This window comes from Eublepharis macularius, chromosome 8 (genome assembly GCF_028583425.1).
Source record: "Eublepharis macularius isolate TG4126 chromosome 8, MPM_Emac_v1.0, whole genome shotgun sequence".
NCBI lineage: Eukaryota > Metazoa > Chordata > Lepidosauria > Squamata > Eublepharidae > Eublepharis > Eublepharis macularius.
The window spans coordinates 29,469,242-29,487,041 of NC_072797.1; the positions used below are offsets into that span (position 1 = coordinate 29,469,242).

General features: G+C 42.7%; 2 protein-coding genes across 2 annotated transcripts in view; both read left to right on the forward strand.

Annotated features, from left to right (window-relative positions):
- The first annotated feature begins 2,953 nt into the window (after positions 1 to 2,953).
- Positions 2,954 to 17,800, forward strand: part of ITGA1 (integrin subunit alpha 1) — a 90,127-nt gene continuing 75,280 nt past the window's right edge. The window contains exon 1 of the mRNA XM_054986534.1: positions 2,954 to 3,198. Within this exon, the coding sequence (XP_054842509.1) occupies positions 3,141 to 3,198 (58 nt within the window). The 5' untranslated portion in view covers positions 2,954 to 3,140. The remainder of the gene's footprint in view (positions 3,199 to 17,800) is intronic.
- PELO (pelota mRNA surveillance and ribosome rescue factor) lies at positions 12,151 to 17,701 on the forward strand. The gene is made up of 2 exons (XM_054986535.1): positions 12,151 to 15,187; positions 16,885 to 17,701. The coding sequence occupies exons 1-2, from the start codon at positions 14,462 to 14,464 to the stop codon at positions 17,314 to 17,316; spliced, it is 1,158 nt and encodes a 385-aa protein (XP_054842510.1). The 5' UTR covers positions 12,151 to 14,461; the 3' UTR covers positions 17,317 to 17,701.

Here is a 17,800-nt window from a genome sequence, read left to right on the forward strand (position 1 = left end):
ACTCCACCTCAGTGACTTGGTTTCAACCAAGAATTTTAGTTTTAACTGGAAAATCACATAATTGGCTAGACTGCAGTGACCCAAACTAGTCCCAGGTATAGATGTGCTTCTTGTCCCGGGGCTCAGCAGCGTTGCATGGTGAGGGGCACATTGGCAGAAGTATCTTGCAATGCAGAAGCTTTCAGGTTTGGTCCCAGGCATCTTCCATTAACAGTGCAACCCAGAATGCTTTCTTGGATGTAAGCCCCATTTAATCGACCTGACTAGGATTCTGAATAAACCTGCTTAGAATTGCCCACTGCATGACAGCCTGGAGAAGCACAACCAGTAATTGTAAAAAATACTGAGATAGGTGGATCAACTGTCTGACTTGGAATGGCTTCATACAGCCGTGTCTAAAACTCCAGGTTGGAAAATTCCTGGAGACCCGGGGGGGGGGGAGGCGTGGATCTCAGAGCAGGCAATATTTGGAGAGGGGAGGGACCTCAGCAGGGTATAATGCCATACAGTCCACCCTCCAGCCATTTTCTCCAAGGGAACAGACCTCTGCGGTCTGGAGATCAGTTGTAATTGCAAAAGATCTCCAGCCCCCTCCTGGAAGTTGGTAAACTTAATTTGGAGCCATATTCTAGTGAGACCGTATTCAGCAGAGCTCATTCAGTCCAGCTGAGCCCCGGCATCCCCATTCTCTCTGTTATCTTATGGGGTACCCTTATGGGGTACAAGAATTCATACCTGGTCAGAGTTGATTCTTTCCATCGCTCGTCATGAATGATCAGCTTAAATTAAAAAAAAAACAGGAGGAAAACAGATTTTAAGCAGATTTTGCAGATCACGATGTGAAGAAAAGCACCTTTATTTTGTAACATCTGGCCTGATGAAGATTTCCGGGGAACTCAAAATCTTGCACACTGTTATGTATCACTAAAATACATGGGCTGCCGTGTTAGCTTTTTGAAGAACAATGACCTGTTAAATCCCTAGATCCCATCAGAGGACACTTGAACCAAAGCCACAGTGATAGATCCATTCACAGTAATGGATCACACTCATAAAAACAGGATTATTTCTCTGCCTCAGTGTCCAATCGGAAAAATGGAAATAATCATCAAGAGTAGAAATTGACAACTAGTAGGCAGGAGTCTATTCCTCGAGAGCCTCCACCATCATCTTTAAAACACAAACATCTCAGATGGTTTCACTAAAGGTTATTCAAGATGCTCCCACCCACCCACACACATAAAGAACTGCAACAAATGCTCAGTCATCATGTCCCCCTGATGAAACTCAAAAGCTCATTCCAGGGAATGAGACAAGATGTTTGGCAGAGCTTGAGAATCACACCTGGAAAAGGAAGTGCTTTCAGAGGTTCTTTTTTATTCTTTAAATTTAGTTATTTATATTGTTGAAGGTTTTCACGGCCAGAGAACGATGGTTGTTGTGGATTTTCTGGGCTGTATAGTTGGCATTGTAGTTCTTGATGTTTCGCCAGCAGCTGTGACTGGCATCTTCAGAGGTGTAGCACAGCTGCTGGCGAAACGTCAGGAACTACAATGCCAAGACCACAGCTATACAGCCCGAAAAATCCACAACAACCATTGGTTATTTATAGTTCACTTTTCTCGCTGGGACTCAAGGCGGATTACAAAGAGTGAGTCAGTTAAGAAAACTGGATGGGACATCGAATGAACACTGCAATAGGATTTGGATCATAGGAATCTGGAACCAACCAGAAACAGAAACAAAACTGAAGCAAAAATGGAAGTATTAATGTGACACGTTAAATGAGGCAAAAATTGCATGATAGGATCCTACTTACAACAACAGGTATTGCCAATTTTACATCATAATATAGACCCCAGTTCCTAACTCTTTACCCAAGAGTCTTTTGGAACTGTTTCGTACAGTACACACTAATCTGTGCAGAAAAGTTATTTTGAATAATCAAGCTTAATTCAGCATAGTTTGCAGAAAACCAGGAGAATGGGAGCTGCTCGCACTAGGAAAAGGAGGGTTTAAGAGACCTTTGCAAATTCTCTGCTGCTCTAGGAATGGGTCCAGTGTAGGCTAGCCTCTGCACAATTTTTTGCAAAGTACTTCCCAAGCAGGGATCTACAGTTAGCTCCTGTGTCTAATACTAGCCTGTGGACGATGAAAGCAGTTCAACTAGGCCATCCACCAAATTTGTAATTATTTATGTAGCACTGTTCATCACAGTGCCATAGTGTTATTGCTGTTATTCCCAATTTACAGCTGTATAAGTGAGGATGAAATACAGTGATTCATTGTTGTAAGACTAGCTGAGAAGCCTGTCTTAAAGCAGTGTATGAATTCCAAATGTTAAGTCTAAAGGATGACTAATAAAACATTGATCCAAGTTGTTAATCACAAATGCAAACTGCATATAAGAATTTGCCATCTTGCCCCAACAAGCTGGATTCTGCTTGTCGGAGGCTTGTTTTAGGACTATATATGATAGACTGAAACGGGCACATTTTTCAAGAGTGATGTAAGTGGAGTAAAATTAGACCAATAACAGGCAAGCTTCATTTATAAGAGCCTTGTAATCTGGATTTAACTCACACATTCAACATAAGATCCTTCTTCAGTGTGTTTCTTACAAGGAAGAGAATGTTTAAGAGCACAGTTTTAAAAGGGGGGAGGGGAACACAGCCTGTTTTCTTGGAGTCGGTATTTGGTAGTGGTTGGCTGGTAGCTGGAGACACCCATTAATTATAAGCATGGAGATGTCCCTTTAAGGTTCGCTTTGCAGCCTGCAGACTTCAGCCTAAACACTAGCTGTTAAAGATCTGACTTTATTTGTACATGTTTCTCAGCTCTGGGATCTTGCCTCGTGGGGGTTTCAAAGGCTCAGAGCCCACTTGGGATAGGAGAGGGGGTGGGAGTAAGTAAGGGGGGCAATTCATCCCGGTGTGTAAAGGGGGGGGGATCTTAAAGGGCTTGAACAACAAACAGGAAATGCCTGGCTGGCTGCTGTTGCTGCCTAATACAGAAAGGGGACCAGAAGCAGCAACAGCAAGAAGCAGCACTGAGAAGTTAGCAGCCGCCTGGTGAACAAGAGAGCCCCGTTGCTACTCAACTTTGCATTTCGGCTGCACGGTTTCTGTCCTATCGCAGCCATGGGCTCTTGCCCTGTCAGCATCTCCGGTGTCGCTGTCCTATGCTTGATTCTGGCAGGTGAGAACATCAATTTCTCTTCTTTCTGAAGCTTCCCCATCTGTCTAGAGAAGAGAGACGCCGAGAGAAAGAGATTCTCTTACCCTGGGGTCTCTCCAAAATCGAGCAATTCATTATTCCCTCTTTTTTCCATTTGATTTTTTTCTCAAACCAATCCCTGGGAGTTCTGAGTCAACTTAGCCACTAGTGGTTCTACAAAAACTGACATGAGCTGTGATTTTGGAATTTAAAAAAAAGATTAAAAGGGAAGAATCTGAGTAAGAAATGAAAGATCATAAATCCAACAGCTGGATATGGGAATGAATGGGTTGATATTATATGCTCGTGCCTGCTTGTTGGTTTTAATATTTTGTTAATAATTTTGACAGCTATTGGAAGGGCTATGTGACCAGTATCCAATTAACTGTTGGGGTAGCTGATTTACTTGGTACATACTCTGACCCATGACAACATGTGGAATTCCCATTTAAGGTTTTCATGTTCTTGAAGATTTCTTAAAGCAACACAGATGCAGAGAAATCCAGACTTTATGTTTCTGTGTAACTCAAGGAAGTGGAAATGGGAGGAGAGAGAAGCAAGAGAGGAAATGCAAACAATTGTAATTGCTGAATACTTTGTAGGTCTCTGAGGTATAGTTCTGCAGAATTATGTGGGCGAAGAGCATGTGTGCGCACGCAGTCTCGACAATGAGTAAAAGAAGCCAGGAAAACTTATAGAAATCACCGAAAAGGGAAAGAAAAAGATGTTTTTCTATGGCTCATTTCTTTTGTAATTTTTGGCTGTGGTTTCCAAGTAACTTTCAACACTGTAACTTTATTTATTTTAATGCAACAACTGTGGTGCAATCAGTATAAGTTTTCCAGCTTTTATCTGTCCTTTCGAGGGGAGAGAAGTGGGTGTCCTTTGGAAATGAGCACATAGGAGGAGGTGCATGAATGTCAGATTACAAAGATCCCAACTATAGTAGCACTTCGCATGCATACATCCTATTATTATGACTTCTAAAATTATAGCATGCTAATCTCCTTTTTACACACAAGTAGCAATGGCTGTTTTTATGCAGCTCGTGAACTGTTCTGATAATCCATTTCCAAAGTACTTTACCTCTTGGTTATACTTACTATATTTCTATCTCAATTTTCAGCCAGAATTGGCTCCCAAGGGGTCCAATATAATAAAAAAAATGCTTTGATGAGTTAAAAACATATATTCTGTGTAGAAATGATTCTCCGCTGGAGATGGGTCCAAGCATACTAGAAGCGAACATGCTGCTTCTCCCCCTCTGATTTCTCCGTCAATGAGAGCTGAAAGGAAGGGTTTCCAGCTAGGGCTAGGTCCAGGCACAGTGGGAGGATGCTGGACTATTTTCTGCTTCCTTGATGGGGCTGTGGCTCAGTGGTAGAACATCTACTTTGCAGGCAGATGTTCCCAGGTTCAATTCACAGCATCTCCAGTTAGAAAGATTAGATAGCAGGAAATATGAAAGACCTCATCCTGTTGGGGAACAGCTCCAACCAGAGTGGACAATACAGGCCCTGATAGATCAGTGGTCTGCCTGTGGAGTTTCATGTGCTCATGTGATGGTTTCATTGATGACAACTGGAAGCTCCTGGATGGGGGAGTCTCTCAACTGGAGCTGGATATAGCGACAATGGAGGAGGTGTCCAGCAGCAGCATTCCCTTCACTCTGGTCAAACTAATGCAAAGTTAGAACTGATACCAGCCACAAAGAGTTTCTTAATTTGCTGTTGAAAAAAATGACCATTAGCAGAATACCTTGGCGCAAAGGCAAGCCAGCCTTCAGAGAAGATAGGATGGGAGAAGTGTAGGATTTCAAAGCTGTACTTGGTTCTTATTATATGGATAGAATTTTTTTAAAGATTGGCTGGCATAAAACCACTTGTAGAAATAAACAGTACAGGCATTATGGCAGTTTGGTATCTAGGGCAGCCTTGCAATTCCTAAACTGGGGGGAAACCCTGGATAAATCCAGAGAGACAAAGATATACATGAGAAAGAGAGAAAATAAAAGACAACAACAAGCCAATAGAAATAACCCACGAAGCGAGCAGGGGATGGAGCCACAGAAACAGGAAAAGTCATTTCAAGGAAAGAAACCCAATAGGGATGAAGGGGCAAACCAAGGCAACGAGTCAAATAGGGAACTGGGATAAAAGGACGGTTTTTCTCATTACAGGGCTGGAAAAAAGAGGTGAGAGTCAAGCCAGGATATAGAACTCTAGGCTAGTGGTTAAAAAGATACTGAGATGAGGTAGCAAGCTGAAGGAATTTTCATCACCTATCTCCAGAATAATCAGTCAATGTGTTTATTACAATTAATTCAATGCTATCAAGCATAGTGTGGTGATTTGAGTGTCAGACTAAGATCTGGGAGGCCCACTTTCGAATCTCCACTCTGCCATGAAACTTGCTGGATGATTTAAGACACACTCTCAGCCTAATCTGCCTCAAGAGCCTACAGGACTGTTGTGAAGGTAAAATGGAGGAAGGGAAAACAACACTGTAAGCTGCAAGAAAAGCAGAGCTCGGCTTTTTTTCAGAGGGAACGCAGTGGAACGGAGTTCCGGAACCTCTTCAAAATGGTCACATGGCTGGTGGCCCCGCCCCCTGATCTCCAGACAGAGGGGAGTGCGGCGCGGAGGGCAATCTAAACTCCCCTCTGTCTGGAGATCAGGGGGCGGGGCCACCAGCCATGTGACCATTTTCACTGCGGGCCACCCACTGAGTTCCACCACCTCTTTTCCCAGAAAAAAAGCCCTGAAGCAGAGTATAAATATCTAAAGGAATACATAAATAGTGCCTAGCACTTCACAGCATATGCAGGAAAAATAAGTCCCTTCCCTCCAGAAACTTACAATTCTTGACAGGGGATAGATAGCAGGAAGGAGGATGGGAGAAGCAAAACAAACAAAGGGTGAATGTGAACGAAGTGCAATTACAAAACAGTAGATTTCATTGCAATGGGGGAGGGGTTTAAAAAACTAAACAGAAGAGTGGATTCTGAGAAAATATTTTAAAGATACATCATTCCACACATACTCTCTTTTTAAAACTTTCATTGTGCCCCTGGCTATACTGATTTCCCACTGAGGATTTACAACTAGGACTAGATCACACAAGTTAGAGACCAGCTAGATTTCCAGGGTATGAGCTTTCAAGAGTCAAAGTTCCCTTTGTCAGATACAAGTAAAGGAAAAAGACAGGAGTCTTTGTAATTCAGAGAGAGAGTGGTAGAGGTATTGCAAATTAGAGTATCAGGTTAAAAAGGTAAAGGTATAAGCACCAAGTCATTACTGACCCATGGGGGGACGTCGCATCATGAGACGTTTTCTTGGCAGACTTTTTATGGGGTGGTTTGCCATTGCCTTCCCCAGTCATCTACACAGGAAGCTAGCTAAAATACATGTTGTAATTGGCTTGACAGAGCAGGGGTGTGAAGTGCAGAAATCCAGTATCTGTAGTGTGAGGAAAAGCCTGTATTTCCACCTGTGGGGGCGGGGGGAAACACTCTTGGACCAAACTTGCAAATAAACTCAATTTCAGCAATCTCACATGGTAATTCCCCTTTGAAGTGTCTCAGTTTGAGAACTGTAACTTTTAGGCTGGCAATGGAATGCGCTCCAAAATTAAAATGTTTTTTAAATGTTGTGATTTTTGATGTCAGATTTATGGCCATTTATTCCTTTGTATAGGGACTGACCTGTTTGTCCAATGTAGAGAATGAAAGGGCATTGGTGGCCCTTGATGGCATATATAACACTGGAAGATGAACAAGTGAATGAAGTTATTTTGTTTTCCTTTTTATACAGTTCAGTAGCAGTACATAGACCTTATTGTCATAGAATTTGGTAATGGACAACTGCATTGATTTTAAAAGGCCAGATATATTCTCAGAGATTACAAATGGAAAGAAATTTTAGTCAACGGTCTCTGTGTGTGCATAGTTGGTTATCAGTTCTCTCCAAACTTCTGGGAAGCTGATAAGGAACAAAGAATGGAATATTCCACCGTTTCTTTCTGTTTTCTACAGTTAATCCCTCTCCTTGGTAGCCTCCATGCAGGCCACTTCTGAAGACAATATATGAACCTCTTACATTCTCAAATAAGAGCTGGCAAGCATGCGTGGCCATAATTTAATTTGTCATCAGCTGATTTCTAAACACTTGATGAGTTGCAGCTGAATGTGTGAACGAACTATACTGCAAAAGGAGAGTTTGTGCAGCAACATGAGCATTCTGATTGTACAGTCTGATCTGTGGTATCTCAGAGCCAAACTAGACATTGGTAGATTCACAGAAATAAATAGCAGTCACAGCGGGATCTGCTGTGGAGGGAGAGAGAAGTTAACCCTTTCTGAGTTCAATCGATCATTTGGATCTGCTCTGTAACCCATGGGGAAAACAAACAGGATCCGTCTGGGGACCTTATTTTTCTCTCTGCAGTCTAAACAGCTTCTCCTAGCAGACAGCAGAGGTCATGAAATCCACACATGGGCATAGTACAACCCATTCACACACACACATACACAAACACAGCTGACTTGATCCAAACTGAGGTCCTAGGTTGGACTAAAATTTCCATCATTCAAATCAAACTTCCCTGCTCTCACTGCAACCCACAGATCTCCATGAAATATTGCTCCTGGGGTATCAGGGATCTTGAATAATGACATTAAAGGGATTTGCAGTGGAAAGGAGGAACTGGAGAAAATTGCCAATGCACTGCAATCATGACAGCTGCCAAGGCAGAGATGGCAGATCGCCAATGCAACACCAGCATTATTGGTCTGTTTCCTATGGACATTCCACAAGGGGAAAACAATGCAAGCCCTTATGCAAGGCTCAGACAGCAAAGCAAACACACCGGTGTCCACAGGAAACCCAGGAACACCCAGCAATCAGCAACAGCAGATTATGATGGCCCAGTGAGTCGCACACACAGGCGATAATTGCCTACCAATCTGGCCCCTGGATAGCCAGCAGACAGGGAGATAACAGCAAAAGTGCAACCCCAACAGATACATGGTCCAAGTGCACCCACCAGCCCATAGGGGATGGGCAAACATGCGGTGAACATAATGCCCAATCCTTTCCAAGCAAGGGGCCAGCTGACTTCAAAAGAGCTGCCTGCACACAGCCGTCCTAGTTCCGAGCCACATAATCCTTCCCTTGAAAAATTGAAAATAGAAAGATAAAGGCGAGGCTTAAACCCACTGCCTCCTACACCCAAGACTAACATCCTAACCACTGGGCCAAGAAGTAGGGTTGCCAGTCTCCAGATAGCCGCTGGAGATCTCCCGGAATTACAACTGGTCTCCAGGCCACAGAGATCAGTTCACCTGCAGAAAACAGATACCTTGGGGGGCAGACTCTATGGAATTATGCCATTCCAAAGTCCTTTCACTCCTCAAAGCCCGTTCTACAGGTTTCTCCAGGTTTTACCCTTGAGATCTCCAGGAATTTCCCAACTTGGAGCTGGCTACCCTACCAAGAAGGCAAATGCAAAGGAAGGTGCACACTTAAAGCCTCTGTGGCAGTCACCTCTGCACATCATGTACCGAACCATGGGGCATCTTAGCTAGGGTTTATGTAGTGCTGAATGGGGGGTTGCAACTGGGTGCAGAGCGGGGTTGGACACTGCTAAGTAGGAGGTGATTGGGTGGGCTGTAGTTGGTATCCACCTGTGGGGGGCACTTGGCTTTTTCTGTTGCATGGATGCCTACTGGCTACACAGTGGGTTTTGATGGCACAACTTTCCACTGGTTTTGAGGAGCATTCCCGAAATGAGGCAAAGTAGGGAACTAACTTCTGCCATGCCCTTGGGTATGCCTCTTTTTCTACTAGTGCAAGGGATTGCTGCATGGCCATGCCATGCTGGTACCCAGCTGGGGTGCACTGCCACCAGGATGTTTCACTGGCACATCTCAGAGATACTTCAGCACTGGCTTCCAGTGCACTTCCCCCCTTCAGGAATGCATTGTAAATCTGGATCCAACATCTAATTTTTTTACACTTAATTCATTTGGCATTCATTTTATTTTATTACTTCACTTATATCTCTTCTTTCTCCCCAATGGGAACTCAAAGCAACTTTCATTATTCTCCTCTCCTCCATTTTATCCACATATAAGTTCTCACTGTAGGCATCCAGTGATTAGCAAATGTGAGAACCAGCCATAAAGCTGGTCTGGTTCTTCCTATTTTCTGTTTTGCATAGACTTCATGGGGTGAGCAATCGACCCTCCCACCACTCAGTGGGCCAGCAGGTGGGGAGGAGGTGTGGGGAGACCGGCTGGAACACACAGTGAATGGCTCACACACTCTGCAGGGCTTCCAATGTCACTTCTGATTCAAACTGGACGTTACGGGGTCTCTGCAAAAATGCTATATTGTGGGCCAATTTCTAAAGAATTGGCTGTGCTGAGACCATGTCGCTTCTGGTTTGAACTCGAAATGATCTCACTGGAAGTCCTGCAGAACATACGTGCTTTGTGTTCATACCAGAAAAGAAATGGGGCATCCCCTGGCCCACCCAGCAACAACACCTGATTAAAGGTAGGGGGACCAGGAAACCCTGCTCCATGTTAACCCTTTTTCCATGAAATCTAGTTTGGGCACACATATATTTCAGCCAGACTAAGAGACCATGGTATAAAAATTCTGTTGATCCTACAAAAAGAGGAAGGCTGAATCCACATTACCTCCGCGCGTCCCGGTGTTGCACTAAATGTCCGCGAAACACCCGGAAGTATAGCGTCTTTCAAGCGCGATTTCTGAATCGCGCTTGAAAGACGCTATACTTCCAGGTGTTTCACGGACATTTAGTGCAACACCGGGACGCGCGGAGGTAATGTGGATTCAGCTGAAGTCTGATATAATCTGCTGAACAGATACACTACACTATCATTGTCTCTTGAACACTTGCTTTCAAAGTGAAATAAAATTAATCTGAAACTGAAACTACTTCTTAATAAACAGATACGATAGACTGGTGGGATTGAGGTAAGAGTATGTGAACTCTGAGAAGCACATAAATGGCGGGAAAATAGCAGCAAACTTGAGCCGTGTGGATTCGGCCTACTTCTTAATAAACAGGCTGTTGGCTTGAGGTCTAGTTCAAGGAATTTTTTCCTCACTTGGAAAACAAAGACATCAGAATGTGGAAATTACTAGTGTTCAAGAAGGTCTAACAACACAGATTTTCCACCGCAGCTTCTGAACTGGAGGCAAGGCAGAATAGTAAAATACTTTTGAATTATTTTCAATGATTTTTTTTTGTTTAAAAGGCCAAATTCTGCTCCCAAACACAGAAGTACCATTGTCTGCCTTCTAGAGACTACAAATTATAGGCCACTGCAAAATGAGCTACTTTTAAAAAATGCTTCTTCCTTTTCTCGGAATTACACAAACTCTCACAATCAATGTATTTCACTGCACAGAATAATTACTTTTTCTTTATGTACTTCAATTTGTGTGAAGAATAGGTTCACAGGTGGACAATCAATTTATTTCCTCTTTTACTGAAGTAACACTACTTAAGCAATATTGAAAGGTAGTAATATGCATAGAATGGACCATACCACAAATAAGAAAAGTCTGCCATATGATGTTATCTTTTGCCAAACAAGTTTCTTTTCTGTCCTTCACTGTTTTTCATACTCCTATATGATGGAAACAGTACCGAAATTACTTGCTATTACTTTAAAGCCAGCATTTTCCTAACCCTCTAACATATTGCATTTGAGATATCTTCCTAGTCCAAGTCAAAATCCAACATGTCTTGGAGTAGAAAATGTCCCGCAGAACCATTTTTGTCTCTGTTGGCAGAACACCTAGTAACACAACCAGAGAAAACATACTTGAAAACATACTTTGACATGCTGCAACAGACCTTTTCTTTCACTTAGATTCACGCCTCTTCTTTTGCCTATTGAGTAATTCACACCAGTAGGATTATTTTACAAAGCTTTTTTTCCCACTGGAAACAATAATTATGGTTTAAACCAAAGATATTCGAGCTGCGGACAGGAGATCCCCCACCCCCAGTGGGAAACTGGCAACCATATTCCATGGTTGTCAGTTTCCATAATGAACTCCTGGAGTATTTTTTACCCCAATACGTTAAATTTGGTGTAGAAAAACTACCCCCAATGGCGAAACACACAGATTTCTTGGTGGTGGTGTTTTCTACTTCAAGCGTGGTGAATGGCTGATATTGCTTATACTGTACAATATTCTAAGAAGAAAATGTTCCAGAGCAATTTTCCTCTGGATTCTGACAACAAAAACAAAAAAGTACAACAGGGGTAGGAAATACACCCTAGAGATAATGTCCACTTTTAATTTGGTCATCCCTCTTGATCAGGGCTTTTTTTCTGGGAAAAGAGGCAGTGGAACTCAGGACTGCACAATGATGTCACTTTGGGTCAGCTGGAACAATGGGGGAGTTTTTCAAAGTTTAAATCACCCTTGGTGAAAATGGTCACACGGCTGGTGGCCCTGTCCCCGATCTCCAGACAGAGGGGAGTTTAGATTGCCCTCCATGCTGCTGGCGTGGAGGGCAATCTAAACTTCCCTCTGTCTGGAGATCAGGGGGTGGGGCCACCAGCCATGTGACCATTTTCAAGAGGTGCCGGAACTCCGTTCCACTGTGTTCCCGCAGAAAAATCCCTGCTCTTGATATAGCAATACTGTTTGCTATATACTGTTTGTGCTTACGCACAAAAAGTTCTGTCATGTACCCTGTGTATTAAAATTGCTTTTTAAAAAGGGTATTCATTTTGAAAGTGTAGCAGCTTCTAAAGTTTTACTAATGTTCCTGTAACTGAAAGGGGTTAGTAATACAACTAATCTACTAACATATTTTGCATAGCATTGTCTCTAACTTATTTCCTTTTTGCACAATTTGTGTGCTTGAGAAATGAGCCAAAGTTTATGTAGAAAGATTTCCAATTGCTTTCTGAACATTGCACAATAAACATGCTCAGTTAAAACTTTTCAGGATAGAAAATTGACCAGATATTTAAGAAGTGGCACAACTGGTGCGGCAAACTTTTTATTTAACTGTAATATTCCTAAAAAGGGGCTGAGTACTTCACCCTCTAAGAGTCAGGAATATATGTAATTTCAGTTAGTGAGAAATAAGATTCATTTAACAAAAACAAAAGCCTCAGTTTCAAGGTAATGCATTTCCAAGTCTGAACTTGTTCATTAATCAAGCCTCACTGAATTCAGTGGAACTCGTTACTCCAAAAAAGAGATCACGGTACTACAATCTGCAACCACAATCTTAGACATTTAGGTTTTCAAATGAGTTTGTCATGTTTTTTCTGTATTTTCATAACAAGACTGAAATTGGTTCCCCGTTTCCAAGCTACATGAGCAGCCTGGACAAGGAAGGGATGTTTATATATCTCAACAACACAAAATAAATTTTAGCCACCCCAAATGATGGACCCACTAGGATGCGATACTATTCCCTTCAAGGTACCCTCCCCCTCCCCCAGTGATTAGAGCCCAACATTTTTTGTGCAGTGTCCTCCAATACATGATACCACAAGACACTGCTTTGAAACAAGTAATGTGGGTTGCCCACTTAAATAGCTTTAGGCCAGCACAAATCACCCCATATATTTTTGGAAGGGTGGCGAAAATTCTCTTTAGACAAGTCCTTTCCTCATAGCACTGCAATTACCACCAGGGAAACAAACTTAAGCTGGTCTATTCAGAAGACCTTTTTTAGCAATGAGGTGTACTCCTCATCAAATGTTCTTGGAATCACAAGCCAATAATCATTCGGTTTACTTCTTTTTTATTATTATTTTGTTTTTTTTAATGGGTCTGGTAAACCATCTGAAATATATGGAGAGGTCAAATCATTTTAACAAAGAAAGATTCCATATTCATATTTGATATTCTGTTATCTCCAGTGTGCTCAGTGAGACAAGTTACTCTTAATGTGCAGAGGCTGTTTGGGGCTGTGTAAACTGCCTGCCAGCTTCGGTTGCCCTCACAGCCTGCCACTTTATGACTGGGATTTGCAACGGACCACTTGTCTGCCTTCTCCATTGCCTCTCGCAAGCAGGACTTCAATTCTGGTTTCGTTGGAGAGGAGAATTTGCGTATGAGCAGCTGGAACAAGCCTTGTTCCTCCTCCTCTTTCTCCCTAGATGCAAATTCAAGAGCCGTTCCAAGAATTTAAGTATCAGTTCTTCCAGAACAAACTCTGTGCAAAGTGCGCCTTCGCCTAGTTAGAACTGCTCGACTTTATGCATGTTTACTCAAAAGTAGGTACCGTTGAATTCAAGTTTGCTCCCGGGTCAGAACGTGTAGATCTCAAGCCATGCAGCAGGCGCTTTTTCATGCTTACTTAAGACATCCATCTCACAGGCAAAATTGCATCCATGCAACTGGCTCCGATGCATGCTTAGTCAGGAGGAAACCCCACATAGTTTGATAGGTTCACAACCGCAGTCTCGCTTATTTAACTTCAGAGGATTTTGCTCCTAATCAACGAGTAAGGTGCACTGCACGAGCCACCCGTACTGGGATAGAACCGTTTCGTGCACTGAGACTCGGAAGCCACATCCAGCTCGACCACTTTCCCAGCTTTGGCTTCGCGCGTGCGCAATTCACAGCCAAGACTCGCAAGAGAAGCCGGCGTTTCATTGCATGCATGCTTCTCACCGCCGCATCGAAAAGTCTAACATTCGTAAAGAGAATCCCAGCCCTTACGCTACACGCACGCGCTTTAACTTTCTGTGTGGGAGGCTAAGCCGTTTCGCTAGAGTTTGCGTCGTTCTGCGCATGCTTAGAATTGCGGAAGGGTAGCCTGGGAGCGGTTGGTGACGTTGCGTTTGCCGCTTCCTCCTATCGCGTCTCTGGAGGGGCGCAGGCGCGTTGAAGGGGAGGTGGGTGAGTCTCCTGATGGAGTTTTGGTCGGTAAAATTCGGGGGTTTTGCGTCAAGTACCGAAACGATTTCGCTTTCCACGGCGAGGACTCGTGATGGGAAAGTTTTCCATTGTTTTTGAATAGGGGCGTTCGTGTTAGTGCCCCATTTCACGGCCTGTTGTGTTTTGTGGCAGAAAACAGCTGTTGTTGACCCATCTCTGGACCCCTGTGTAGGGCACCCTTCCCTTTATCTTCTCCTGTTCTTTGCCTGGAAAGGGGAGCACCTTCTGGGGACACGGGCAGAGGCAGAAGTGTGCTTTGGTGCTTTGGCAGGTCTCTAGGTCAAGCCAGGATGAAGCTGGTGCGGAAGGACATCGAAAAGGACAATGCAGGCCAAGTGACCCTCATCCCTGAAGATGCTGAAGACATGTGGCACACCTACAACCTGCTGCAGGTAGGCGACAGCTTGCGCGCCGCCACTATCCGCAAGGTGCAGACGGAATCTGCAACGGGCAGCGTGGGCAGCAACCGCATCCGCACCACTCTCACTCTGTGTGTGGAGTCCATCGACTTTGATTCACAGGCCTGCCAGTTGCGCGTCAAAGGCACCAACATCCAGGAGAACGAGTATGTCAAGATGGGGGCTTACCACACCATTGAGCTGGAACCCAACCGTCAGTTCACCTTGGCCAAGAAGCAGTGGGACAGCGTGGTGCTGGAGAGGATTGAGCAGGCCTGCGATCCGGCCTGGAGTGCCGATGTGGCTGCAGTGGTGATGCAAGAAGGGCTGGCCCATGTCTGCCTGGTGACCCCTAGCATGACCCTGACCCGAGCCAAGATTGAGGTAAACATCCCTAGAAAGCGAAGAGGAAATTGCACTCAGCATGACCGGGCGTTGGAGAGATTCTATGAGCAGGTGATGCAAGCAATTCAGCGTCACATCTCCTTTGATGTTGTCAAGTGTGTGCTTGTGGCCAGCCCGGGCTTTGTGAGGGAGCAGTTCTGTGACTACATGTTCCAGCAAGCAGTGAAGACAGACAACAAACTGTTACTGGAGAATCGCTCAAAATTCTTGCAGGTAAAGATAACTCACAACTGTGAGCCAAACATGGAGATATTAATCAGTGCATGGTAAATGGGTTATCTCAGTTGTTCTGTTATTCTTCCTAAGTTACTTAGCCTACTTTGGGTGGGTTACATCAAGCATACATCAGTTGAGTGAGAGGTTCCCTGTACTTAAAAAGCTTGTCACAGAAAACTCCTGTCTTCAATGTAAGTACTTTGAAATAAGTACTGTTAAATTTATTGTGACTTGCTTCTAATTAAGCTTATTTAGAATTGGATTAATGAGCTGTGTAGGAGAAAGGTGACCATAGCAGTAAAGATATGAGGAATTATGATGTAACGTAACAATCTGGTCTATTCCTCTGTATTCAGTTGCAATTGTAGCTTACCCTTATTTGTTTTGCTGTGAGTTTAGAAACTGCCCAAACTTTAGACTAGACTACACAAAGGAACTAAAAGATCAGTATCGCTTCTTGTTAACGAATCATAAATGTTTATGAAATACAACTATTCAGTGTCTATTAAAGATGTAATAGCATTTCTAACTCAGTTGCACTTTTTATGCCATGTGATATTGTACTAGATAAAGCCAACATGTTTTAAATAACATGCAAAGGCCCTTTCTATACCTGTGTCTACTTGTAAGCTAACATGTGAGGGCTAAAGGTTTTGGCATGATATTAATTTTCCATAGTCTTAGAGCTTGCATGAGAATATTGGTCAAAAATAAAACCAAAATCTTTGAACTTTTATCATATATGTATAACTGTCATATGTTTTATGTAACTTTGCTTCTAATCACTGGTGTGTATTTGAAGAATAGAAAGGGAGACAAGTCAAAGACAGAATTTTAAAATTCAGGATTAAAAAGAATTAATTCGTTTTGTAATTATGTTCAAATTAAAAGTTACTGTTAACTACTATCAAATAGAAATCTTTGAAGCAATGACCATTTAGTTGATTAAAATCCATCCTGCCCTGGTTCAAACTAGTGATATCAAAGAAATATACTGTTCAAGGTGCCTCTTATATATGTTTAGCTGTTAAATGCTTCAGATGCAAATTGTTAGCAGCCATAAAGGATGCTTAAGTGGACATTGTCTATGAACAGGTATTATTGGAAATTATACTTGGCTTACCATAGAGTTCAAAAAGTAAGTTACACTGCCCGGCCCTGTTCACATGTAGTTAGAAGTGATTTCTCCTGAGTTCAGTGGAGTTTGCTTCCTAATAAATAAGCTTAGTGTAATATTTGTACAAGCTGGTTCTTTAGGTGCTTCACTATTCTTCAGTTGCCAGTTCTGAAAGTGAATTCTTAGGTACAGTCTTAATATAATTGAAACATATTGTTCCAAACAATGAAAATCATCATTATTTTGGGAGAAAATGCTGAAGGAACCATTCCCTCCGCCCCACCGAGTCAGGCAAACCTAGGGCAAAATTCTAACTGTAGGATACAGTTTTGTATTTCTCTGGTTCCTGAACATAAAATCCACATTGGATGATATTGCAGTTTGAACACTGACAATTTTTTTTCTCCCATGGCAATTGTTAACAAATATTTAAATAATTGTTTTCTGGCTTCTAAAACTTAGCCAGGGGTTACCAGCTAGGTAAACTAAAAGTTGAGATTTCTGGTGATGGAGTACTAAAAAGAGAGAGAGAGAGCTCTTTCAAAATAGTATTTTTCTGTGATTTTTCTTACTGTAGGTACATTCTTCTTCTGGACATAAATACGCATTGAAAGAAGCTCTGTGTGACCCAGCTGTAGCTAATCGACTTGCTGATACTAAAGCTGCTGGTGAAGTCAAAGCCTTAGATGATTTCTACAAGATGCTACAACATGAGCCTGACCGGGCTTTTTATGGTCTCAAGCACGTGGAAAAGGCCAATGAGGCCATGGCAATTGATATCTTATTGATCAGTGATGAACTATTTAGACATCAAGATGTGGCCACTCGCAGTCGTTATGTCCGGCTAGTCGATAGTGTGCGTGAGAATATGGGTAACGTTCGCTTCTTCTCTAGCCTTCATGTGTCTGGGGAGCAGCTTGGGCAACTGACAGGTGTAGCTGCCATCTTGCGTTTCCCTGTCGCTGACCTTTCTGACCAGGAAGATGAATCTAGTTCTGAGGAGGATTGATGCCACTTTTTCCTTCAATATAACCAGACTAATACAGCACTTGGGACTTTGCCCTCCAAAATATTGTGAATCATTGTGCTATGCCTTACAAATAACTTTTGAGGACACTATTTTTGTGAGTGACTGGCAGGGTAAGCATAAGGTGGTGCTCATTGCAGCATATTTATATATTTTCTTTAGTGCAGTGATATTGATTATGATGGTTGGTGCAAATGTTGGTGCAAAAATGCCGTGCAAAGATTTAGATTTCTGCTAGCAAAAGCAGACTGAGAAAACATTGAATTTGTCACCATGGACTGTATTTTAAGTAAAATGTGTAGCTAAGCAGCAAACATCACTGATACTTTGGAGATGATGTACAAAAATAATAAAACTATGAAAGAGAATTTTCTGTCTTGCTTGAAGTATTTTCTGTGTTCTGTGACAGTACTAGTACCTGTCTCCTTGGCTTTCTGAGAGCCTGTTTTAAATCTAATATAATTGG

Bases quoted from the DNA above. Each gene is read 5' to 3' on its own strand.
- PELO (XM_054986535.1), top strand. From the start codon at position 14,462: ATGAAGCTGGTGCGGAAGGACATCGAAAAGGACAATGCAGGCCAAGTG. The intron at 15,188-16,884 runs GTAAAGATAACT...TTCTTACTGTAG, and splicing joins ATCGCTCAAAATTCTTGCAG to GTACATTCTTCTTCTGGACA.